We start from the raw sequence: 26,387 nt of genomic DNA, 5'->3' as shown, positions 1-26,387 counted from the left end.
AACTCCTGACAGCAGTGGTGAGGAGCGCAGTTCTAGTATGAATGGTACTTCTCAGCTTGCAGAGGCCTCCTCACACTATGCGTGGGTGCTTCCCACAGCCAGCAAAGCCCAGGCACCTATTTCACACTGCTAACCAGCGATGCTGCTCTAGTCAAGGCTCCAGCGATGATGTTCAGCTTCCCATGGTTGCCTCACCAGGGGCAGCTCAAATCAGTGCCTCCACAAACAGCGGCAGCATCCCAAGGACGTGTGTGGCTGCTGTGGGGGCCCTCGTGGGAGCAGAGAGCAGGAGTCACAGGCACACAGCCCCCCACCACCATGGGATGTGTCACCAGCCCCGGTGTGCCATCACCAAGCCAGCCTGGGCTTTCTCACATTAGCAGCAAAAATGCTGCTGGTGGGATGCTGGGCAGGAGCAGGGCATGATGCTGAAAGCTCCCAGCCATGCTCTCTTCACACAGGAGCCCCTGGCCCCTCTCCTCGCCAGCTGCATGCCTTGAGGTGTGCACATCATGCTCTGAAATCCTCCCGAGTGGAGGGCTGAGCTGCCCTCTCTGTAAGGGGCACAGTGTGGTGCCCGCAGGGGCTGGGTCTGCACAGGGCAGGCACAGGGAGGGTCATGTTGGACAAGGTAGCAGTAGCTGGGAGGGAGGCGCAGGACCGGTCCCTGCCAGCAACAGCCTCGCCAGATGGCCCGTATGGCCTCTTCTGCACAGGAAAGCTGCTCTGGCCTCAGCAAGCCTTGCTTTGAGCCAGCCAGCCGTGCCAGCCTCATTCCCTACACCCTGGCAGGGAGCAGCTTCTAACCACCTCCAGGGGCACAGGCCTGCCCCACAGCTGCCTCCAAATCCAAATTTCTTCTCCCTGTGCTCCCCTGCACTCAGACCATGTAATTCCCTCCCCTGTTCTTCCCCTCACCTTTTTATGTGGGTTTGGGGTTTTCTTTTCTTTGCCCTGCAGCATCTTTCCAGCTCAGGGTGTTGGGAGGCACAACCCACAGCACAATGACAGCAACCTTGGGAACCAACATGGACCCCACAACAGACGCATGCAGTCACACCCCACTTTAGATTGGCACAGCTTTTCTTGCACACCAAGCTTCTGCCAGCTCCTGGGAGGAAGGCTGGGAAGAGATTAAGTAGCTAAGAATCAAGCTGGCAAATGAGTATGGCTCTTTTCTTTGTCTATCAATTCCTTAACTTTGCTTTTACCATGAAATGTGGAGAATACGCAGACTGATACAGCTGTTTTAGCATGCTCTCCTAGGGTAGGAAAATGTCTTTTTGCCACCAGGGCCTATTCTGGCTATGCAAGCTAAATAAAGAATCCTGGCAAAAGCATTTGCTGGAAGAACCACCTCTCTGCTAGGATTTTTGCCAGTATAGAAATGTATTTCATTCTGTCTTCCCTCCCCACCCCCTATTTCCCACTGCCGTCTACATCCTTGGCTGGCAGGACTACAGGACAAGGATCTGTAGCTCTGGCCTCATGCAGGAAGATTGGATTTTGTTTTTCACACCCTTGCAGACCACTCCTGAGTGCACTGGGAGCAGCCAAGGCTGCCATGGGGCAGTGGGAGACCTTGGAGGGGTTTTCTGAACCCTTCTGTGGGCTTGGAGGTTGGGAACTGAGCCTGAATCCACTCCATCTCTTCCAGTGAAAGGCGTCACTCCTGCCTGGAAAACCACGTGGTGGTAGATGTGCATTCCACAGGGATGGGAAGTGGGAAATGCAAAAGCCCTGGAGTGCAAGAGGAAGTGTGTCCTGTCTGCACAGAGACATAACCTCAGTGAGAACAAGTGCATGGAGGTGGGACTAGGTGGATACCAGAGCAGGCTTCAGACCCCTTCTCCTGTGGCTAAGTATATCTCCATTTCCTCTTCTCATATATATATATATGTATGTACATATACATTCAGATGTATGCGTATATATGTATGCATGTATATACACATACACACCCGTTTTATACCTAGCCACTAACACTTGTTGAGCTTTCCCTAAGGCTCCCCCCTGCATCCTTCACAGCCCAAGTAGCCATGCTGAGACCCTCTACCACAGCCAGGCCCATGGCTTCTCCCACAGACTGCCCTCTCCCTGCTCTGCACACGCTGGGGACATCCTTCCCCACCCCTATACTGCTTTCTTTAATATCTCTGCCCAGCTGTGGTTTATAAATTGTTTAAATCTTTTCTAGGAACAGATAAAGATCACAGTTACCCAGAATCCAAAAACGCAGACAGCTTGAAATGTGGTTAGGCTCTGCCCTACTTTCATTGAGCTGAGAGCAAGGCTCTGCCAAGGTGCTCAGGGGAGAGGACAAGAGGAGAGAAGGAGAAAAGAGAAAGACCTATCTCAGCACACCACCCCTTCCTCCTGCCCCAAGAAGCAAACCCAACCTGTCCCCCCAAGTTTGAACTACACCACTTCTCCTCCTGGTTTGCCCAGGATGTGCAGGTGAGCAGGGCATGGAGATGGGAAGCCTGGGAGAGATGCTCTCCTGCCTTGTAACACTTGACAGAGGCACAGGCAACTCTCCAAGCTGAGAGAGGTGTGAGGGTTTTGCTGACTCAGGGCCATGAGGATGGCAATGCAGGGAGTGTTGCAGATTAAGAATGAGATGCGTGGGTAGAGTTTTTATTGTCCACACGCTCACTGACTGCTTTTCCCTATACTAAGTTGCTCCAAGATGCAGAAGTGGAAGAGCTGCACAGGACTCCCCTCCCATGAGAAATCCCCTGCCTGGGAAGCCGGTGCTGGGTTGCAGAGCTGCTGTGAGGCTGTGCCTGCATGGTGAGCATGGCTCCCTTGCACCATCAGGCCCCTCCAACAGCAATACTTACAGGAATATGCACTGACCTGGAAAGGGATACTGCTGAAAAAATCGCCAGGAGCCCTTTTTCCTTCTCTCAGTGCGGCCAGCCCACACGACCAACCTGCAGACAAGGAAAGTGTTCCCCACACCTGTTTTACCTGGGGTCTGATTCCCATAACCCTGGGCTTTTCTCACAAGCACCAATTGTGTGCAGAGGAGATGGGACTCAGGTGGGGGAGAACAACTTGCAGATACGTACCTCTGGCTCTGTGACTTTCCCCAAAGTAGAGAATATTTGCTAAGCAATTCCACCTGTATTCTTCCAGCTTTGGAACAGTTATATAGACAGACAAGCCACTTGCTGCCACTGATATTTTAAGGGCATTCATCAACTCTGCTTGGAAGGGTATGTATCAAAGCAAGGATCAGAGCAGCTGTGGGGTATTTTTGCTGGTGCTTTCACTAGTGGTAGCAACAGTGAGGCATTTCGGGAGACTGGTTTGATGTAGTCAGGACCATTGAGAGATGCTAAAGAAGGTATCATCTGGAAGATGATATAGTCCAAGATCATTACAGTATTTATTAACACCACTTACAAGGACTGACTTGAACAGCCTTGGAAGGAAGAATGAAAAAGTGCCAGCAAACACATTACGCTTTCCTGCAAGAGGTTTTTTCACCCTATCGAAAAGCTTTGTTAGAAAGAATGATGAGAATGGTAATAATAAGGCACTATAATACCTGATCCTTCTATAATCTCTCTCTCTGCAGAGTTCGGGAGCACTTTACTGCTATTACTGGATTTGAACAGTCCCATCTGGATAACATATGACTGATTTGTTTGCATGGCTTATTTTAGGTATTTTGGCATGTACATTAGAGTTGCCTTTGTGTCTGACCAATTCCCTGCACAGTCCATAAGAGAAGGAAAAGACCTTCAGCTCCTGTTCTCCACCACCCCGTTCTCCCATCTCAATGACTTAGAGGGTTCTTCACAGAAGTCCAAGGATGAAAGGTGCCATCAGTCCCTCCCAACCCAGTACCACAGACTGAGGTTTACAACAAGGAGGCTGGATAATACCTAGAACATCTGGATTTGCACCTGTATTATTTTAGGCTTGAGATTCAATGAATCCCAACAAGCCCAGGTGCACCTAAAAGTCTAGTGGCAAAGGCCTGGCGCATATCTTGTTCTAATGTACATGCTCTGTGGTCAGAATAGTTGCTACCTTTTAGGCTGAAGCCTTTAAACAAGGGTGTCTGCTATGTGCACACATTCCACGCATGCACAGAACCAGGGAAGGCATGACGGATGCTCGCGTCTTTCTGGACTCAGCATTCCTTGCAATGCCATCTCAGTTACAGTGATGCTGGCAAGCTCCCACCACAGCTCTCCTTCCCTGTGGTGGCTAAATGAGTGAGCAACTCCAGCAACATCAAGAACTTTGTTGGCCTCTTGCAGGAGTTCTTGGGTGTGTGAAAGGGGGCACTATTTCACTCTGTGAAGGCCAGAAGAAGAGAGACATAACTGAAAAGAATTCAACTCATACTTAAGAATGTTATTATAAAAAAATAGATTTAAAAAATGAATATAAGCAGGACACAAAAACTATGGCTTACATTACCTGTTTTCAGCTTGAAATTCACACAATTGTCCCTAGTTTACTGTGCAGGGAGTAAAACTGAACTTTCAGGCTGAATTCCCATAAAACTTAACAAACACAAGTTGCTCCATTCTTTTGTCATTCCCACTGCTTTTTAAGGACCTTCTTTTCCTCCTGCATCCTTTCTATATCCCATCTGGCCTCATCAGCACACAGGTGGGGTTTCCAGTGCCTACCCATTCCCAAGGCTGTCAGCACATTTTGTTGAGGAGTTTAAAAGGACACATTAGTCCTGCCTTAAGTTTTCCTCCAACTTTGTTTATGGAGTACCACATCCAGTCTCCTCGCTTTCATTCTCTTAGATTCTTTAGAGCCAGTCTTTGTCAATTTGTTTACTTCTGGTTTATTTTTGAAAGACAAACCCCCAATGGACATAAGCTCTCAAGTCCCTTTTGAAAATGCTGTCTTGTCTGTAAGTGCTTTGTTTGTGATCCTCTCCAATCCTTTAGGCTATTGTTTGTGAGCTGGAAGGCATCTGTGCTTGGGCTAATCACGTCAAATGCCAGCAATTCCCCCAGCATGATTTGTTGCACAAGCCAGTGGGAGCAGGGTTTGTTTTGATTACATTTAGTGTGGAAAACCCACATTTGCTCACACTGGCCTGACAAAAAAAGAGGGAGTGGAGGGGCTAATCCAAAATCATACAAGGGAAACAACAATCGGGTTATTGACTTCAATAGCATCTGGGACCAGCTCAAAAACTGACAGCTCTGATGGCAAGGGTGGTGTCTTGGGAAAGTAGGTAGCCGCGGGAACTAAAAAACTCTTGCTTTAAAAGTGTGTGCACATCATTTACCCTGGGTTGGATGAATCAGATATAGATATAGGAGGCTGCCACTGCTGTATGGTGTTTTGCACAGCTTCTTTTCAAAGCTGTGCAGCTCCTTTCTAAGATGAGGTTAGTCAGGCTGGGACCACCTAGCCCTGTCCCCAGCTAGCATGGCTGAGCAGACCAGTTCCAGCCATCACCTTGGGCTGATGCTGGCCTCCCCCTCAGCTGACAAATCAGACTCTCATTCATTCTGGATGATGGCAACGTTTTTCTCCCCAGCCAGTACCGGTTCTTGCCTCCAGGCATCAGATGGGTGTCCCAATTTCTCTGCTTCTGGAAGCCAGGAGGAAGCATCCAAGGGCTGCTCCCACTGGGGCTGCTGTCAAACTGCTGTGAGGGCACACAGCTGCAGGCTGTGAGGTGGGGGTACAGGTCTGCCATGTGCAGACACCCCTTCTGCCTCGAGAGGCCCCAGCATGGGTACCAGGAGCTCCACACACCCCAGGGCTCAGCTATCCCCTGCTGAGCCACTGCCCTTGCTGGCCTCAGCTGCATCCCTGCAGTTGAGCCTAAGTCTGAGCTTAGGCTGGCTTGTTCCCACACTCCTCCCGTAGCAGAGAGGTGCCCAATAAGGCACAGAGCTGAAAGCTGCACCTGGATCCCAGCTCTCCCCTACTTCCTAACCCAGCTTTTCCTCCTCCATCGGTGCTCCATTAGTCACCATTAATCCCTTTTTGTATTCACAAACAGGTTAACCTTGCCAGTGGTCTGTGGCAGGGATTTCCACAGCTTAAACTGTATGTTACATGAAGAAATGTCTCCTGCTTCCTCTGAGTCTTGCACTTGAGTATTTCGTCAGATGCCTCTTTGTTTAACAGAACACACTTACGTGGTCACCCATTCCATGGCACTTAGCTTTACAGATCTCTGAAGCAGACCTCAGCCAGCTCTTTTCCAGCTGAATACATCTGGTTTGTCAAGCCAGCCCTTACACAGGAATCATTTGGAAGTACTCTGCTTTGCCTGACTCAAAACCTCAGCTCCACCAGCTCTAGCTGAGATCACAAGGCAGCAGGAGCACACAGAGACCAGGTGGCTCTGCAGGGAGGCATCGGGAGTCGCAGAGCAGCTCTGCCACATCTCCCTCTCCCTTTGACACCTGCTTTCCTTTGAACACTGCCCTCAGTAGCCCTGCGCTCGCCGCAGGGCAGGCAGAAAGCTCCAGCACATGCAGTTACTGATGCCAAACATCTAAGGAGCTGGTGCAAAATGAGCTCAGTGAGACAAAGCCATCATACTCCCCTAACCAACGTATCCTTGTAAATTAAGGGGTTTAGCACATTTAAAGACTAATTATGCAACTACATATTTTTGGAGGGACATCAGGGTAAGGGTCCAAAACCAAGACCCAGCTATGTGTACACAGAAGGTTTTATTTTGAAGCTTAACTGCCTAGGAGGTGCTCATTTCCAAACACAGAGGATGCCCAAATATTAATACATTTTTTGGAAAGGCTTTTGCACAAACTTGTGCTCTTAAAGTGAATCCTGAACCATCGAGGCAGATCCCTAATGGCATACAGACCCTGATGTCAGAGGTAATCAAGTACTATTACAAGAGCTGCTGGCTGTGGGGCCCCTCCTGCACACACACATGGGTACATATGGAAGTTATTAACAAGTTTTAGTGAGGGATTTTGGGAAATTAACCCCTGAGGCCCCGGAGCACTGCTAACAGACAGCTAGTTGAGAGCAGATGAAGAGCAGTTTCCAGCTGGATGCCTGCAGCGTGTTGGGACTGAAATCCAGGCCCTTCAGAACCGGCTGGTAGAGGAAGCCCCTCTTGCAAGGACTAAACTTTTCAACTTCTGCTGTTAGGAAGAACGGTTGAAAAAAAAACATCTGCGAGGCTGTGTAAGTTTCCTCAACAAACTGAAATGAGTCAGCTGGAGAAATGTATAACATAACATATAAAAATGCAAACAATTTCATTCTATTCCCCAAATGGCGTTCAAGAGCTTGTGAGGAAGTTTGTAATTTCTTTGCAAGTCCCTTTAGGAGCCACCAAAAGAAACATTTGGACATGGGCCACCAGGAGCTGCTCCTACAAGGCAGAGGGACTGGTTTAGAGGCAGGGTGATTAAAGTGAACACCTCCCACTCAGGTACCCCTAGGATGTACATTCTTACGGCTTTGCTTCGTACATCTTCTCAAGAGTTGAAAGAAAAAGGCTTTTCTTCCAACATCCAAGCAGAAAATGAAGGAGGGCTCTGTAACGCCTGCCACAGCCCATGCACTTTTCATGTTCCTGTTCTTCCCAGATTGATTTCCTTTCTTGCACCAATCCTGATCTGCAAAGTGACCTCTCCTTGGGAATAATGAGGATACTCACCCATAATGTGCTTTAAACTTCCTTAATATAACAATGCTTGGCAGTCATTCGCTGCTTTTCATCCACAAATCCCAAATCAATTCGCTGCAGCCCTGCATGGAAGTGACTGACTTGTGAGACGGAGATGAGCACTTGCTGTGCAATTAAAAAAAAAAGCAAAAAATAAAGTAAATTTCATTAAAATCCAAACCATTTCCTCCCCCCCTTGGAGAGATTTTCCTAAAGCACAATGCTGGCTGCAAATGGGGCTCTTCTGCAACCCCCAGCCATACAACCCAAGATGCTCGTTTTCAGCCAAATGAGAACAGTTCACAGCCAGGTCAGAGCAATACAGTCAGAAAGCTCTTCCCTCAGTGAGGTACAAGCACGGCCATAAACCAGACACATTCCTGTGCTCAGTTATAAACATGGAAGAAATGAGCCCGCTCCTTCTCTCCTCCCCAGTTTCCAAAAGGAAGGTGGTAAGGCAGACAAGGCAGCTTGTTATCAACACCGCCAAGGAAGAAAAGGATCAAGGGGACAGGCAGGGTGCCTGGGGTGGCAGACCCAGCCCCATTCCTCCCACAGCAGACAGAGAGGGAGGGCAGCTGTGTTGCTTACCCCACCAAGGCAGGGCCTTCACCCAAAAGCCAGGGAAGAGTCTCAAAACGCAAGTGTCCAGAGCCACCTGAAATGCCCACAGGGGATGGCAGGGCAGGCATAGGAGCTATAGGAGACTTGTGTTCTGCTGGAGCTCTACACACAAAGCACTGAGGGTGAGCAAAGGGATGGTGTTCAAGACCAGGGCAAATCCATGGCAGCCAGCAGCAGCTGGAGCACGTGTGTGGCCCGGGAATGCTCCCAGCAGCACGGGCAGTTTCCCTCCACCAGCACGCCATGCCGCCATCCCGGTCTGCACACCAGCAGCACACTCCCTGTGTAGCATCCACCCTTCCCTCCACAGGGGGCTTTGCAACCACAGCCCCTGCAGTGACAGCACCACCACCACTCTGCCCCATCACCTCCTCCATGGCCCATCCCACCTCTCTGCCCTATGCAAACACAGGACTGCAGAGCTGTTCAGGGGAAGGGACCCCTGAGAGTCCCCTCCAGCCCAACCTGAGGCTCACACCAGCACCAGTTCTGAGGTCACGAGAGGCTGCTCCAGGCTTGACCTGTTGGGCTCTGAAACCTTCCAAGTGTGGAGACCACACAAAATCTCCAGGCAATCCACTTCCCATCTGGACTACCTTCATAGAAAAAGGGCTTCCTTGTAGCCAGCCTGGGCTTGTTTTCCCTATGTCTGTTGTGGCTTGCTCTCCCACTGCATACCACTGGTGAGCCTGGCTCCTTGCTGACCTCCTAGTAGGTGCAGGCAAGCTGCTGTTAGGTCCCTCTGAAGCCATGTCCTCTCTGGGCTGAACAAGCCCAGCTCCCTCAGCTGCTATTTGCAGGGCAAATGCTCCAGCCCCCTGAGGTTCTTGAGGTCACCCTCCCTCCTAACTTCACTCCAACTTACTACATTTTTTGTTGCACCAGGGAGTCCAAAGCTGGATGCAATATTCTGACTGGGGTCTAAGGAACGAAGACTGCTGGGAGGTGATCACTCCCCTCATCTGCTGGTGGTGCTCCTGTTAATGCAGCCCAGGATGCTGCTGGCCTTTGCTACCAGGCAGCCTGCATGAGGATCCAGCTTTGCTGTCTGCCAGCACGTCCTGGTCCTTGCATACGTTAACAGTACCTGGACAGTGCTGCTTCAGGAGCTGCAGATACCAGTAACCCTGAGTGACAGGATGTGTGTTTGAGCAGGGGATGCACAGGACTGTTCTCTCACGGCAGGTTGAAACCCAGCCCTATGTGTGACACTGGTTGGGGTAATGCAGGGCACACAACCCTCATCCAGGGCATCACAGCCTGTCTGAGGGCTCCAGTTCACCACATCTAATGAACCCAGTGACAAGAAGTGATAAATTATGTGCTTAGCTTTCTGCCCTGGCCCTGCACCAGACTACAGCTCTGGAAGAGGCAACACCATAGCCACACACCAGCCATCACTCTGCACATGGACCCTGTGACAGTGAACAATCCCAGCTTACGCTTTTGCACTGGCCCAAGAGCCACAGCAGCCATAGAGCCACTGAGCTGCTCCTAGCCTCCCTGGGACCAAGAGGAGCCAGTGGCAAGAAGATGGCCACTCCTCTGGCACTTATTTAACTACCTTGGTTCATAAGCCAATGCCCTGAGGTAAGAGGGCAGGCACCTTGCTGTCAGCAAAGCAACACAGCTCTCCAGAGAATGATTCAATGTCTAAGTTAGGCTCCTGTGATGAATCACACCCGTCTCTCTGTGTCTCTGCTGACTCCATGCTTTGGTTCCTCTGATAAGATACCTGAAGCCAAAAGAGCAAATTCAGAATAATCTCCCCCTCATGTTTGGCTTTCCCCCCGTACAGGTCTGAAGGGGAAAGTCAGCGTGAGCTCAGCAGGCTGCCTGCCTGGCTATGGATGCCTCGGGATGTGCTGAACGGTTTGGCTCTGATTTTACAGTACCTCAATTTCTCCTTTCACATAGCTGCTTTTAGTCACTTATTTCAATGACCTCATACATGCCTGCAACCCTGAAATGAACCATAACCTTATTTAAGCTGACCCTCTCATTTGTACTTGAGCTCACCAGTTTGAGTTCACTGATGCTGTGCCCTGTTCTAGGATCTTGAATTCTCATGCTTCTTTCAAACACCGTACAATTTTTAAGGTACTAAAAATACTTCTGGAAATCTCAACCCTGTATTAATAGGAAGTATCTTCCGTTTAGAAAATTCTTTACTTGAATACAGTATGAGTTAAGCTTATTGTTCCCAACTAGGACTGTTCACTTACGTTCTGCTTTTGGTCTTTAAAAGAAATTCACTTCTTTGGTTTCAGTTTGATTGCCACGTCTTGGCACTAAGCTGAGTTTCCAACACGGCAATGGAATGAAAATATCACCATGTATTCACTGACTTTTTAAAATTAGTGTAAAAACATGTTTATTAAAATTTTGTAAAGCCTTATATAAAAAATTCTTTTGCCTTTTTGGAGGCAAAACCAAAATGTCCTTTTATGCTCCCTAGGTGGCAGCAGCATACCATCAGATGAGCATAAGAAAAGGTGCTGGATCCCATCTCTGCACATCCTCCCAGGGCAGACCTGACTCTTCAAACCAGGATTACCTATGCAGAAATACCATGCCCTTAGTATAAGGTAACTCATCTGCACTCCCCAAAATCTGTTCAAATAAAGCAATGCAAAAGCCAGTGAAGCTGCATGTATTGTACATGGCTGCAATGGTTTCTCTTTAGTGCAAACGTCAGCCTCTGAAGCGGCAGGCACCACATTCATGCTGCAAGGAATGAAATGGGTCTCACTCCACCATGGCTACATGAGTCTGCAGATGCCTGAGCTGCACTGCTGTGGCACTGGACTCAGCCACACCACTTCACAAGGGCAAATTTGTAACAAGCTTAGGCACTTGGGGACGGAAGAAAATGCAGGGCTGGCCTGGGAGGACAGGCAACTCACCTTCTTCTCAAGCTTATAAGTTATAAATGGAGCAAAGAGCAGAACTTGGAGGGGATGGGAGGGGGAAGTCGCTGCTCTTCAGGTTTGGTTTTACCCCAGGCATCTCTGGGGAAGGCCACACATGCTGTGCATGTACAAGGACACAGCTGTCACAGCCAGTGGTTTCTAGCCCTGCTCCCCCTGCTCTCCCAGCAGCCAGTCCAACCCCATCGGTGTGGTGTGTGTCCCACCAGCACAGCCACCTAACAGGCATCTCCCTTTGTCTCCCATGTGCACAGCATCATCTCCCAGCCCAGGGCAGAGAGGGGCTAGGGACGATGCTCCTGTCTGACCCTCCCCTTCCACCCCTGGGTGAGACCACCTCCTCCTTCGGACGCATCCCCGAGGAGCCCCCCAGCCCTGCTCCATCCCCTGTTGCAGCACTAGCAGGCAGGCTCTGGCAGCACAGTTCTCGCAGCATAGGCACTGCCTGGCGGCTCCGGCACAGGGGCTCAGAGAAGACGAGGGGTGTTCCCCCCATCTCATCAAAGTGCAAGGGGTTGTTCCGGGTCCCCGCGACCACCAGCTCCAGCAGCCGGACCACGCAGTCCGAAAACCAGTTCTTCAGGCGAAAATAGCCCTCCTGGAAAGAGATTCGGAGGCTGACGGGCCCTGTTGGCATCCGCACGCTCAGGCTGAACAAGCAGTTCCCCTGCGAGCTGTCACGCACCAAGTAGGTGCCGACAGGCTCCTGCTGGAGCTTGGCGTGAGCTTCTCCCACAGACAAGGGGCCCCAGTAGAAGTCGCTGGCCTGGAGGATACTGAGGGATCGCTCCAGGATTTCCCATTCGCAGCTGCGAAACATCCGGAACCGATCAGGCAAGCCAGGTGGCACGGGGCTGGGGAGAACACTCCGATGCTGACTTTGCGGATGAGAAGCAGTGTTGTGCGTGTTGTGCAGATCATCTGGCCTCCCTCTGATCATCTCTCAAAGAGCCCATGGATCCTGGAGAGATGCTGCCTTTATCATGCTTTCTCCTTCGCATGCAGCCTGTGGGACAGAAGAAGAATGAGGCAAACCAGATACCGTCTTCTAACTTGGCAAGTGAATGCACTTCACAAGGAAGAAAGACCAGCAAGAGTACCAAAGAGGTTACTAAGGAATTACTGTATGTTACTACCCCTCATCTGTAGGAATAACCAGGGATATACATGCAGGAAAAAATCACAGAATGGAGTCATAGAATGGTTTGGGTTGGAAGGGACCTTCAAAGGTCATCTAGTTCAAACACTTTGCAATGAGCAAGGACATCTTCTGCTACATCAGATTGCCCAGAACCACATGCAGCCTGGCCTTAAATGTCTCCAGGGATGGCACATCCACCCCCTCTCTGGGCAACCTGCACCAGTATTTTACCACCCTCATCGTAAAAGATCTATTTAAAACCATCACCCCTCATCCTGTCACAACAGGCTCTGCTAAAAAGTCTCTCTCCGTCTTTCTTATAGGCCCCTTTTAAGTACTGAAGGGCTTCAGCTGGGTCCCCACCAGGGCATGGTGGCACCTTACAGAGCTCTGCATCCACTGGGTCTCAGAGATTCACAGCTAGGGCTCCCCAGCACACCCTTCAGCAGGCTGGTTTGAACCAAGCAGATCGTGGTTATTTGAGTATTTCCCTCTGCTGGATGCTTAGGAGCTTTTGAGAGTGGCCTTGAAACTGAGAAGGGGAAATGACACCGCAAATCAGAAGGGAACAATTCACCAGAGCAAGAAAGTCTCGCTTACGTTGTAATTCAGTGAAGGGTGGAAAGGTTTCCTCACACCTCTCCAACCCCTTCTCTGACAAAAGGAGAGAGAACAAGACTCAAAAAGAAGATGGGAATGAGCCTTTCCCACCAAGCCTTATGAGCCACTCCCCCATCCCAGGAGATTCCTGTTTCACTGTGTCAGGAGAAAGCAAAGCTCTCTGTTCAAGACCCCTTTGAGAAATGTTCATCATCAACTTCAGGGCTGAGGCTGTCCACTTAATGCTGGTACCAGACACTGCTGATGTCCAAGGAACAGTTCTGCACCTGCCCTTCCAGCCCCTTAACTGCTGTTTCTGCTGGAAAGACATCTTCCCCTGCCAGCAGACAGTGCTGCCCTCCTCCTCTGCTTGTGTACTGCGTTCAAAGGGCTGTGCCTCACTGTCCCTGCCCTGCTCATCTCCTGCCCCTTGTGTCATCACCAGGATGTCTGTTTTCAGAAACGCAAATTCCTGAACTCAGTGATGCCACCAGCCAAGTCATTTCAATTATATGAAAAAATATATATTTGGCATGTGGGTATATATATATATGCATAAACATAAAAACCACAGCCCCAAGCCAGAGAGGCTCATTCTGTGTGAGAAGCTGAGCTGTTACATACCACTTCCCAAGGCCTGACAAGTCAGTAGCTCACCGCCATGGCCTGCTCTTGGTCCCTTGACATACTCCATTAACCCAGTCACACTCGCTGACAGTGCAGCCGTGCTTGGAGCAGAACAGTCTGCCGACATGCAGCCTGCAGTGGAGGAAGACACACGCTCCTCCATCTCTGTGGGCAGTCCTCCCACTGCAGACTCACAGGAACATCAGGGCTCATGGCGGGCAGGCAGGCAGGGACCTGGGGAGGGCTTGCTCTGGAGGGAGAGCTTCAGGTCAGGCTTAGCTCCTTGCAGGGTTCCCCTTATCTAGCCCCCTTTGCCAGCTATTCAAAAGCCTAGTGCTCCTTTTGGTGCTCATGACAGCTGGTTGGCCACATGGACCTCACTCTACACCTGGGAAGAGGACATGGAGTGGCAGGGCCAGGCGTCTTTCCCTCACATGGGCACAGTAGTTTTGGAAAGGAGACATCTGTGCCCCCCAGCATCTCTCTCAAAACTTAACAGTAATGCCAATAATGTAGCTGTCAGGCAGGTCTCCATACCTAAAGCTATAAACACCCTTTCCAAGAGCAGCCTGAGAAGCTTCTCCAGTTTCTAGCCTTGTGATTTGAAGTCCCTGGTACTGCTCTGAATGCTGACAATCCTGCCTTTTAGATCCTGCCTTTTTGCTGCATGTCACAGCAGGAGAGAAATTCCACACTTAAAGAAAGTTAGGAGGGGTAGGAAGGAGTTAACCAAGACAGGGTTTTCTTTTCCTTTAAAAAGATAAAACAAAGCAGGAGTTGAAAGCTGCTAGGATGGTTCAGCAAGTCAGAATAAATCTTAGGGGAAGCTGATTTAGTGAACAGAGCACAAGTAAACACAGTCACCACGTGCAGTGACTAGGGCCATCTATCACCACTGAAAACTCAACACTGTAGGTACCACAAGAAGTTACAGCATCTCTGTCCCTTTCCATCTCCTCTCTATTAGGCAAGGAAGGTATAGAGCCCTCTTACATTGGCTACTATGGAAAAAGAAGGTCATACTCCCGACAGACGCCTTCAGGGCTGCAGCTATAGCCTCGAGGGGAGTGAGAAGGAGCCCTGCTCCCACCAACAGCCATTCTTCCCAAACAGCAACTTCTCTTGGGTTCAAACAGAAATTTTGCCAGTCTCGTGGGTCTAGGCTGGAAAATGAATTGGAGCAGGAAAACCAAAGCAGGCAACTGTCTTCATTTCCAGGCTACTTTTAAAAATAGTAACATAGGTAATATGTTTCGGGCTGCTTGTCTGTCCTAGTTTTCAACCTTGAGTCATTCACTCAAGTCCGTTAAGAAAAATCCACTGCTACTAGAAGTCCGCCTGACTAAGAACTGAGACTGTCATCATTTTGAATTCAAAGTAAATGCAGAAATAGCACCCTCACAATTTGTTCACTCAGTTTGAAATCTACGTATGGGTCAGAGCCTCGGAAAGTGTGAATTTGTTTAGCTTCAGTGACCCATTTCCAACAGATGACTGCCTGGCCTGCAGCACAGCATTAGTTAATTATTAATATTAGCCCTGGAAGTGCTCCTGATACTACATTTAAGGTTCACTTTTAATGAATCAACAGGTCCTATGTGTACATGGCCTCCCATGTCAAGGAGAATAGGCAGGCTCTCAGGATTAGGAACAAACCAACCCAGGGTTGTAATGGAATACACATGTATAATTAGTCATATGTAATTAGTTCTGTTTCTGATTTGCCACACCACGATTTGCTCCCCCCACCCACCCACACACAAAAAAGCCCCAAAACCCCAACACTCAAACATGTTTCTACCTCCCTACTGCAAGACAAAACAGAGCTTGCAGCCAAAGCAACATACCCTAAAAAGCAGCATCCTGCTAATTAAAAGACTGGGTAAGTTTCCCCAGACCTTCTGATTTACTGCAAGTTCAAGAGCTTTTCAAAATAAGTGCTCTTGACACAGGGCATTCTGCTTTCCTCCTCGCTCACTACTCAGGCAAAGCAGTGTATTTCATACAAGGAGACAATTCTACTAAAGGAGGGGACTGCACACAGCCTCTGGTGTCAGCCACAGCTTGACAAATCTGGCATGTTCAACAGAAGCGTCAAGTACTCAACTATCATGTGTTCTTGCACTCTTCCTCCAGGATACTTGAAAGAGCTTACCTCTTGATATTTACCACCCATAGGGATGAGTTTCTGGATGTCGGGCTTGGAAGTGGTCCAAATTCAAGAGCTCTGACGCGGTACTTCCCAGTTTTTGCAAAGCTTCACTTAAAAGCACATCCATCCTTTGAAAAGAGACATATAGGTGACTAAGCCCATTAGTTTGCCATAATGTGGATCTAACATACAACAAATCCAGGGACAGGTTGTCTGTCTAAACCTCTTTGACCTGTATTATTGTAGAAGGATGCATATAGCACTTCAGTTAACAACAGAGATGACAGATTATTGTTGTTGTTATTATTATTATTGCGACTTACAAAGCTACAAGTTGATTAGGTCCAGACAACTCGCAGATGGCCTAAGGACAAATGCAAAGACCATAAAGTGGCCATCATCTTCTGGAAGTGGAAACCATAAACCCCATATGTTAAGAGATGACAGCAATAGGAATAAGCTTAAGGATTTGCAACAGCAAACTCAAACTTGTGCTCATTGCAACAACATTTAGAATACCTTATCTGAAACCGTGTAGATAGCCATTCACTGCTGAGTTATCCAAATAGCAATCCAGTCCATTCTGGCCTGCTCCCCCAGCTCTCAAGGCTCTCCTTTCTCACGGATGGAAAACTAAACCCACTGACCTGGTGGAGCAGCAGGCCACCACATGTGCAATTGTGCATCTGTCAGTGGACCCATCAGGACGCTGAAAAAGCAAACCCAGCCTTCATCATGCCTTTCAGAGGCAATCCCTGTAAGGCTTCCATTACTATGGTAACAGAAGTACCATTACTATGGTACTTCCATCCCTATGCTCCATTACTTAACATCACTTCTCTTAATCCCCCCCCCCAAAGCCCAGGCTGGGCACACACACCACAAGCTATGTTGCCTTGCACATAGCAGAACTGTGGGTCTATCCCACTCACTACCCACTCCATTCAGCTTCATCGTGCCCCAGTTATCAATCCCACCATTCTCAGAGCAGTTAGATGGAGGCTGGGATAATTTGGAAAAGCTCTCCCTGAGATACCCTGCAAGCCCTTGCAGCAGCGTCTTCATTCCAAGCAGCAGAGCCTGAGCAGACATTTCTTGCTTGCACGTCTGCATGCCGCAGAAATGCACTGCCTACTTATTTGTGGCTGGAGAGGATGTTCCAAAGCAAAGCTCCAGAAAACGGCTGGAAGAAACCTCCCTGGTAAGAGCCAAGCACGCAGCACTGTGTTTTAATGGTGGGCCAGCCTGGTTCCCACAGCCACCATCTGCCACACACTGGCAACCGTTTAAACCATGCTGCCACCGCCGTGGTGCGTGACCACACCAACACCCCTTGTAGCAAGCACCCTACCACAACCAAGGTGACCAGGGCAGATCCAGAGAGGGTTTTGTGGAGTGGGAAGGGAAAGGCAGGAGACACACAGACAGCCATGCGCCAAAGAGCACAGAGGGAGCTGTGGTTAGGCGAGGAATGTGGTGCAGCTCAGCTAAGAGGACCAATGTTAATAACAGCCGATTTCTCCAGCACAAAGCTGGCCTAGGAGACATTGCAGTTCCCTCTATCTCTTATGCCATGGCTATAAATAGAGATTGATGCGAGGCTGCCATTATGTGTGATACATGAGGGAATATGTGGAAAAAAGAAAAAAAACCCGCACCCCACACACACCATCCCAAACCAAACCTGTGTTTGTTTCCCTATGAAACCGGCATTCCAGGATGCAACATTTAATAAAATAAAACAAGCTGAGGCAGCACACGCACGGTGACAGTTCCTGCTTCCACGCAAGTAGAGTCATCGAGCAGGAGGATTCTGCATGCAGGCTCTGGGAACTAGCCACTGGACACCTTGCAAGGACTGGGTCTTATCAAAGCCGTCCCTAAGTTTTGGGGTTGGAGAACATACTTCAAAACCCACAAAAAACTTCCTGATATTTAGGCTTTGTACTTCTTATCGTAGGAAAACATGACATGTGTTTTCTGCATTAATGTGACACTTTGCTGATACAAGCTGAAAGGTTTTTACCCCAAGAAAACCCACAAGACAGTGTGAAGTGCACCAAATATTCTTCAAGGCAGGGAAACCTTCAAGCAGGTTTGGTTTCAGCATTACATGCTTCAAAGTGGAAAAAAATAAAGGAAGGTGGCAATTTACAGGGAAAGCTAATTGCTTTTGCTGGACTAACTGGAAGAGCTGGAAGAAAGACCCTGTTTTCAGGGTCCCCTCCTCACACCCTGGAAATACTGTGCACATTCAGAACAACTACTTACAAATGAAACAGCGATTCCTCCTAGAAACAGCCCAGTGTGAAACTGTAATCCTGCCGTTTCAGGGTAACAGACAAGCCGCATCGCTTCCCTGAACTTGAAGGCTGCTGTGCAGTAGCCACAAGCAACTAGAGCATGTTCCACAGTAAGTAAAGCTATCAAAGCTATCAACTGACTTCAGGCAAAGACAGCGTCTATTGGAGACTGAATTATCCCCCATCCTCTGTAACGGGGCAAAAAAGAATGAAAAATTAAAAGTCAGAAAATCAGTAGGGGTTACTGCTAAGTTTCAAAGCTGCATCTGTGCCTACCCTGCCATGATTTAAGGAAAGAGAGTTGTTGTTGCTTACCTCTGGCCAACACAACAGCATTTTTGGTAAGTGAGGGAAGCCTAGTGGCATCACTCCTGGCCTTTCCAGTTTCACAGCAAGCAACCATCCCTGCAAATGCCAGTGCAGTGAAGCTACATGAAGCCTCAGCTCTGTGCTCAGCTGGAGAACACAGCTCCTGCAGGGCTGCCTTTCCTTTCCTCTACCTCACTGCCCGATGGCTGGGGAAGCAGCCCACCAGGAAGGTAACTGGGGCTCTCCCCAGGTTGGGTGCAGAAAGAAGGAGATGGGAGAAGGCACGATGAGGAAGAAGAAAGAGGCTAAGATAACACCAGTCCTTTATGGCTCCCTACTGGAAATGCTCTGTCTCATCTTCCCACCAATCAGTGCAAAGGGGGTATTGATGCCCAGAGCTGGATCCTCACCCTCCACTGGAGCAAAGCTCTGCATCCCCCAGTCATGGCTACTCAGCCTCACCAGCTCCCCTCATCTCCAGCACAGCAGCACACGTATGTTTCCTCCGTTCCAGCCTCTTGCAGCTAAATTGACTTTTCCCAGTTGCTCCAGGAGCCTGTTTGAGGAAACAAGTAAATCTTGAGAAGCAAAGGCCAGCAGTGGTCCCTGCAATGGCCATGACCTCTTATCAAAACCATCACATTTAGCAGGAAAGGAATTCAAAGCAGCAGCTAACTTGAAGAAATGAGTAGCGTCTGCAGCTCAAACTGGTTCAGTATCATGATCAGAACTAGGATTTTAGAGAAGTCCCAACTACTTAACCAACGTGAGCCAAAGCACAGAGGCACAGGGGAGAGGTATCCTCCCTTCGCTCTTCAGGAGGAGCAGCTTCAGGAGGTGTGAGAGGCCATGAAGCAGTACCAGTTACCGTGCCTTCAGAGGAAGGGGTGAGGGTCAGAAAGCACAAAGTGCACCACAACACCAAGTTTTATAACGGGGATTTCCAACACACAGAATAAAGAAACTCATCCCGAGAGTCAAAAGTCAAAAGAAAAAAAGTTAAGTCATGAGAGGTTATTTAGGAAATCTTAAAGTGACAGAGCGTGCAGAGCTCCCACAGACGACAGAGCAGCGATGCTGCCTGGCTCAGAGGACAGGTTCAGAGGACAACCCAGGTCACATCACAGGTATCAGCTGTAGGTACGACAGCTTGCAAGGGCTCTGACATGGATCAGAGGCACCAAACACACACACCACAAAACCGCTGTCCCTGCCCAAGTCTCTCAACAACCTCAGTTGTTGAGAAGCTGAAAAGTTGAAAAGACAAAAAGCTAACCCTGGTGGAGCTGACAGAAAGAAATATAAATCACTGACAGCAGGGAGCAAATTTACATGAGGATGTCTGCCACGAAACTGGGACAGTAGGTGGCCAACATGAAACGACAAACAGAAAGCAAATGTCATTTTTAGTTTATCAAAACCAGAAAACCTCTGGGGGAATCTTTTAGTTGGCAGGGAGAGTGCAATGGGGATGAGGACTCTGCTGAAAACTCACAAGCAAGCAGATAACTGTTCTTGCACAGGATGCTGAGGAGAGTCCTCAGTATTCAATGTTGTTTAGTCTAAAGTGGGGAAAGGAGGTCTTCTATCAGAAAAGATGGGGAAAAGTGGCATTAGAGCAGAAAGCCAGGTGGACACAGTGGACTATACCCAGGAATTCTGACGGAATTTGGAACTGGCTTGTTGAGATGCAGAGAGGTGCTTTCTCAATCAAACCAGCTGCCACTTCCAACCGCCAGAGGCCTGCAGGTGCTGCAAAGAACATTTTTTGACATGTTATGCTAAAGCAGGAGCAGCACATAGCTACCTGACTGTTGGGAAAGGTAATTCCTAGACAGAGCTCCCCATCAGGAATATGGTATATGAAGAAGCAACAGCTGCTGGGACGTGCCTTGCATTTCCCCAAGGCACCCATGCAGGAAGCAAGTCAAACATGAGACACGGTGCACGAGGTAAAGAGCCAGCAGCAGCCGGGTACCCATAAAGCAGATGGACAGAGACAAAGAGCAGTCACATCCCAGGGTGATGGGAGGTGGAAAAGGGGCATCCTGATGAAACCAAGGCATTTCAGCCCTTGTACAACTGATCACCTCTCTGCCACCCTCCCAGCTGCTGCATCTTCCCCCTGGATTGACTCAGCCCACTTTGCAGAGCATCCCTCTTGGCTGCTTGACAGGTTGGTAGGTATAAGTGGTCCAAAGCCTCCCTCAGCTCAGGCACAAGCAGCTCTCCTCCCCCTGCCCATGCAAACACATCAGCTGACCTAGGTCCCTTCCCAGAAATCATCTCCCCCTATCTTCAAGCTGCCATTGCCCACAACATCTCATACACTGGAGGTCTAACCCTGTCCCCCAGCAGGCAGCTTCCACCCTCATGCTACTGAAATCTTGGCAGCCAGCTGGAAAAGCAGCAAGGCCAGGGCAAACAGTGGCAAAATCACTTTACCCTGCAGGCCAGAGAAGTAAGAGGTTGCTCAGAATTCAGCAGGCTGGCAAGCACCAGGAGGTCAGGTAAGACTCTGTCCTGGCAAGTGCATACAGACCTTAGAGAAACAAATGGGGCCTATATTTTTAAGAGCGATAAATTAAGCATCCCAGCTGACCAATGAGCAGAGTAACTGTGCTGAGGGTTCATTAAGGGAAGCTCTAGCTCCAAATGCAAAAGCAATCATTAAAAAACCAAGAGGCAAACACAAGTGCGAGGTTGCAAAATGGATGGGTGGGAACGTAACAGTAACATCACCACCTGAGAGAATACGTTGAGTTCCAGTCACCTTAAATAAAAACAAATAGAGCTGAAACAACTGGGATGGGCCTAAAGATGGGTGGTAAGAAGTCAGATGCAAGTGTCCAGACTGGAGAAACTTCATGCTCAGTTTAGACAGCAGACAGATACAAGGGGATGCAAGAGAAAGACACAGTACAATCGAGCCGTTCTTTTTATGCTCTTTCATAAAACTAGAAGAGAGGAAGTTCAAAGGTGACTGAGATTGAAAAGCAACTAATTTAAAAACTCATAAAAGGAAAAACTCCAATCACATAGACTTTAAAATGATGCTGCTGGGGAAAGTGGGAGAGCTGATCTGAGGAGTCTCATTTCTTTCTCTCTGCTTTGTTTCTGTGAAGCACCCACCACACTATGCTTTAGCGACCCTAGGCAGAGAAATCCAGCAGCAAAAATGCTGGGTTTTTTAGCATCACCTTTTAAGGCTACCTCTTAACCATTCAGACTTTACATCAGACTAAGGGGAGCTCCACAGAAGGCATAAACGTCCTTTAGTCATGCAAAACTGAAGAACAAGGGTATATAAAGTCACTGTGAGGAATTAACTGTGGACTTGCTAAAGAGTAGTTAAAGAAGCTTAGCTCGTTTTTCCCTTACTTTTTTAACGACTAAAAAGAACTGCACCTCTCACTTGGATGTGCTGACTTCAATGCTGGTGCACATCCTACACACATGGGAGATTTCAGCTGATTACTGCTAAAGCAGCTCAGAATCAGAAATGGCCATGGCAAGGAAGTTAGACACTCCCTCTGTCCCAGATTCCCCTTGAGTGGGGCTCTTGGTCCACTGTGTCACTTAGTTGGGCCTCGGAGGACAAACATAACTTCTAGCAGGCCAGATTGAAGAATGCTTCTGCAGCCCTGGCTTCCCTCCACACCCCCAAAGCCTCACCAGAAGACAAGGAAGAACTCAAACGTGGATGAAGAACAATGTTGCTGGTCTGTCGAAAAGCATGTTCAAATCATTCCTAAGGGCATCTGCACGTCATCACTAGCATGCCAACTTAGGCAAACCTATGCTGGACCCTCCTTAGCTTTAGCAAGGCACCTTCAGTAAGCTGTGGAGAAGCCCAGAAGCCCAGCTATGAAGTTCAGATGGGAAGAACACTAATGGAGATCTTTGACATTTTCCAACTGCTAATAGTCACACTTATTTTCTTCCCTGACAGCCTCAGCCTAAGTTTCCAAATAAACTTTGCTACTGAGGAAGTATGAAAGTGCATCCAAAAACTGTTTCTGAACTGCAGGATCACACACACACATACACGCACACAAAAACCCCTGTTGCACAAGTCACAGTCTGAAGTTAAAACTTGTATTCAGCATTTGCAGGGAGCAAGGGGGAGGACAAAAACTCTCAGCAATAAAGCATACTGAGTGCTGCCAGCTTAACCCAGTTTTGCCAGCCACAACGTAAAGCTGAAGCAACCTATTTGCAAATTTAATATTGGCACCCTTTGATTCTTTGCATGTGTTTGTGGACAAGAAGGACAGAAAGCGCATGGGGTGCAGGAAGGGAGAAGGCAGAGAGAATGTGCATTATCAAAATACCTTGAGAGCAGTTCTTGGAACTGTGCAGCCTGCAAGCCTGTATCAGACACTCACTTCCTGTGAAGTGCACACAGGCCTTTTCATTTCTCCACTGAAGAGGACAAAAATAAGGGGGCAGCTCTATGGTCTCCAAAGGCAACACAAACCCAGCATTTAGCGATTTTACTAAAACTGAATTAACATTTTTATATTATTAAACACCTATCGAACACAAGCAGATTCCCAGAAGCTTAAAAAGTAGGACTTTCTATACCTCTTGCTTCTAAATCTTAACTTGCAATCTTGTGCTTGGGCGGGGGAGGGGGGGGGGATGAATTTTGCTCGAGTCATTTTGACCACTCACTAACACAAACCACCAAATCCTGCTATATCAAACACCACTGCACTTTTTAGGGTTTTCTTTCAGGGTCTGAAACTGATTTCAGCAAACGGATGAGATAATAAATACCTCACTGAGGCAGAAGGCTACAGGATATGCACAAATGCAAACCAGAAGAGCAGGCAGTAGTGTAGACTGACAGTACAGAAGGGAGTAAGTTGATATCACGCCTGCCTTCTGCCTCTACTTACATGTAATCAAGGATCTAATTCATGCAGCATTTAGCTGCATTATTTTAAATAAATATATGATGTATGATGCCTCCTAATGACACACACACACTTAATACCTTTATTTTGTATAAAGATATCACCCCTGTATGACGCACTCAGCTTTTGTCTGGAGCATCCACATTTTCATTTACAGAAAGAGATGCAACTCTCCTGGCTTGAGAGCTTCTGGCAAGCATCAATAGCCGAGGTCTGCAGCAACCTGGAATAACGGCTCATGAACATCCCACCTCCCCACAGCTTTATTAATCTAACCACAGCGTCAACCCGACCCAAATCGTGTCATATTTAAGTATTAGCATTATCTGTTTATTGCTGACCAAACTAAGGTAGGAGAAACCAGGGAAGAGAAGCCTGTGGGTGGTAGGGGAAGATGGGGGTGGTGAGGAGTTACAGGGGAAGACTCAGAGGAAAGAACAAAACATCCCCAGCGGGGATGGAGAGAAAGAGAAGCAAGGGAAGAAACACAGCTCCGAAGGCACATTTTCTCCTTTGTTTCTCAGCAATGCAACCACAGCATTAGTGGCAGCAACTAAGAATTTACACCACCCAACTCCAGCTCTATCCTTGCGCAAACCGACCACCAACTTCACAGAAATCCCAGTTGGACTGAGGGTAAGAAGCACTGGCTGCATGTCTGAAGCTGTCATCTGGAAATTGAATTTGGCCTTCTCTGAGCAGGTGGGGCAGGGACAGGGACACCCACCTGGAAGGATGTGCAGAAGCTCAGCCTTTCTCTGGTGCTCCTCTATGCCTGCTTTTCAGCACCCCGCACAGTTTACTTGTGCCTTCCAACGTGTCGCCTCTCAACCCCACTACACTTAAGTAAGTGATAAGCCAGGTTATTCAAGGACATGTAACATACCGAACCGTAACAAGGAGCACAGAAACAGTAAAGGCCCAGATTTCAGTCTAGCTCAGGAAAAGATGGGAACCTGTGTGGGAAGTTGGCATCCCAATAATCCCATGGGTTTGTGCCCAAGAGCCTTCCACTCTGGAGGGGACAAGAATCCCTACTTCAACAACTACATTTTAAATCGCATACCCAGCAGAATCGCTCATGAACACAGAAACAAAGCTTGGCTTCATCTGCAGCAACTGGCCACATCTCGTTGTAATTTGATTCAATCAAGACCAACGTTATGTGATAATAGAGCCTCAGTCCCACAAACTTCTGTGGATGTGCATAATTTTTAAGCACATGACCGTAACCCTGCTGTGACTTGAATGAGTTATTTGATGTTCACACAGCATCTGAACTGCAGTCCCAACTGTTTGGAGAAACAAGATATGCCTGCATACCCTCTTAAGGGTACAGTCAGCAGAGAATGAAGCATCAGAAAACTAGTTATTTCTGATTCCACCCCATTTTACAGAGCTGAGCATGGTCAACATGTGACTGGGGTTTTCATTTAAGTTCTCTGAGAACTGCAAGGACTAGGTCTAGCAAACAGCACTGTCTGGACCACACAGTCCTAAATAGCACTTTGCTAACAATACTCTTTGCCCTCAACTCTACAGAACAATGGTCAAGCCACATCCCCCTCCTTCACCCATGCAGGCAAGTAAAAAGCCAGGGACATAAATTTAACATTCTTGAGTTCCTTTCAGTTACCTCCAGGGTTCATACAGAACCTGTTGCCAAGCTTCTACCGAACAGGAAGGAATACACAAACTAAAAAAAGCAGGGGGGAAGATCACAAGAGTAGCACAAGTTGAGGTTTTAGGTGGTAACTATTCCAAAATTCTCAGTAAGAGCATGTGTGTTTGTGGGAAGAAGTGAGTAGCGGATCCTACATGGCTGCGAGCACCATGACTCAGATTGCATCAAGGAGGTTTCAAGTGATAACCTTTGCCTGCAAGGCTCTTCATGAGCGCAGCAGTGATCTTCTGAGAAAAGGCAGGTGTGAGGCTGCGTTTTGACTGTGCCACGTCTGGAGGCTGGCAAGTTCCTCTGCCTTTCAAGGGCAACCCCAACGGGCACGTACGCTCTGGGTTCACAGTTACCCCGTTTCCCTGTAACGCCTTTGGTTCTGGCAGACAGCTCACTTTTCCAGCTAAGACTAAGTTTAACACGCTGCACACCACTTCTCCAGTGGTTTACGTGAAGAGTAGAAAGTGGCATGGAGACCAGGTTCCCCCCTCCCTGGTCTTGTGCGGCTGCTTCCCTACAGACCCACCCGAGACATTACATAATTAAGCGGGTTTCACTATAAAACAAGCATCTCTCTTGCTCTGATGCTGTGGAGAACACCTTGACGGCAGCACAAGCCCCAAGCCCGTCGGAGCCTCCCAGGCTGCTCCCAGCACCCCACAGCCACCCCAGCAAGCCACATGGCTCCCTTCAGGGCCGGCAGTGAATTGCCAGCACCACGAATCCTCTCCTGACACCCCCCACCACCGGGGAAAGCACCCCAAACCCCAGCACGCTCCGTCTTCCCCTGCCAGCAACAGCCCCAACACCCCCGGTGCCAAATAGCAGCTCCCGCCGCTCTAAGACGCCAAGGGGGGTCCGGAGAAGACAGGCAGACAGGCAGACGACACCTCTACACCCCCCGCTCCAAAAGGCCGTTTTCGGTTAACGCCGCACAACTTACTCTCGGCACCTCCGGGACCGCCGGTGCGAGCGAGCGCTCAGCGCCGGGGCGACAGCGGCGCTGCCCGGCCCTGCCCCCGCCGCTGCTCTCCCACCCCGAAGCGAAACCGAGGCGGCCCCGATCCCCGCCGCCCGGCGCCGCCGCGGTCCGCATCCCCCCCTGCCCCTCAACTCACAAAGGGGCCGGTGCGCGGCTTACCGGGAGGAGGGGTGGCGGCGCGGCTGCCCCCGGGCCCTCCTCAGCAGCGGGGCGGGCGGGCGCCGCGGTGGCGGCGGCTTGCGGCTCCGGGGAGCGGAGCGGAGGGGAGGGGAGCAGAGAGAAGAGGAGGGGAGGAAACCCCCCAAGTGTGTCTTTTCCGAGGAAGGAGCCACGGGGGAGGGGAAGGGGAGGGGTTTCTCCCTCCTCCACCACCACCACCACCCCGGCTTTCCACAGAGTGGCTCTCGCGGGGGGGGGGGGGGAAGTAAAGAAGAAAAAAGTTTTTTTCCTTTTTAAAGAAAAGTTGGATTG

At 49.1% G+C, this 26,387-nt stretch overlaps 1 protein-coding gene across 2 annotated transcripts; it reads right to left on the bottom strand.

The window, feature by feature from the left end:
* Window positions 1–10,632: 10,632 nt before the first annotated feature.
* On the bottom strand, window positions 10,633–26,289 carry LOC133267936 (suppressor of cytokine signaling 1-like). 2 transcript variants are annotated; one of them, XM_061450665.1, is made up of 3 exons: window positions 26,076–26,289; window positions 15,729–15,853; window positions 10,633–12,211 (listed from the first exon to the last, which is right to left on the bottom strand). In XM_061450665.1, exon 3 carries the CDS (start codon window positions 12,143–12,145, stop codon window positions 11,462–11,464), a length of 684 nt encoding a protein of 227 aa, XP_061306649.1. In that variant the 5' UTR covers window positions 12,146–12,211; window positions 15,729–15,853; window positions 26,076–26,289; the 3' UTR covers window positions 10,633–11,461. The 2 variants fall into 2 exon arrangements, with proteins under 2 accessions (XP_061306649.1, XP_061306648.1); XM_061450664.1 differs by lacking the exon at window positions 26,076–26,289 and adding an exon at window positions 25,878–26,057.
* Between the last annotated feature and the right edge of the window lie 98 nt (window positions 26,290–26,387).

Source organism: Pezoporus flaviventris, unplaced genomic scaffold (genome assembly GCF_033815535.1).
Source record: "Pezoporus flaviventris isolate CSIRO_AGI_PZ_B2104156 unplaced genomic scaffold, CSIRO_AGI_Pfla_v1 ptg000011l, whole genome shotgun sequence".
NCBI lineage: Eukaryota > Metazoa > Chordata > Aves > Psittaciformes > Psittacidae > Pezoporus > Pezoporus flaviventris.
The sequence above is the reverse complement of the archived record's forward strand: the minus strand, read 5'-3'. Positions and strand labels throughout refer to the sequence as shown.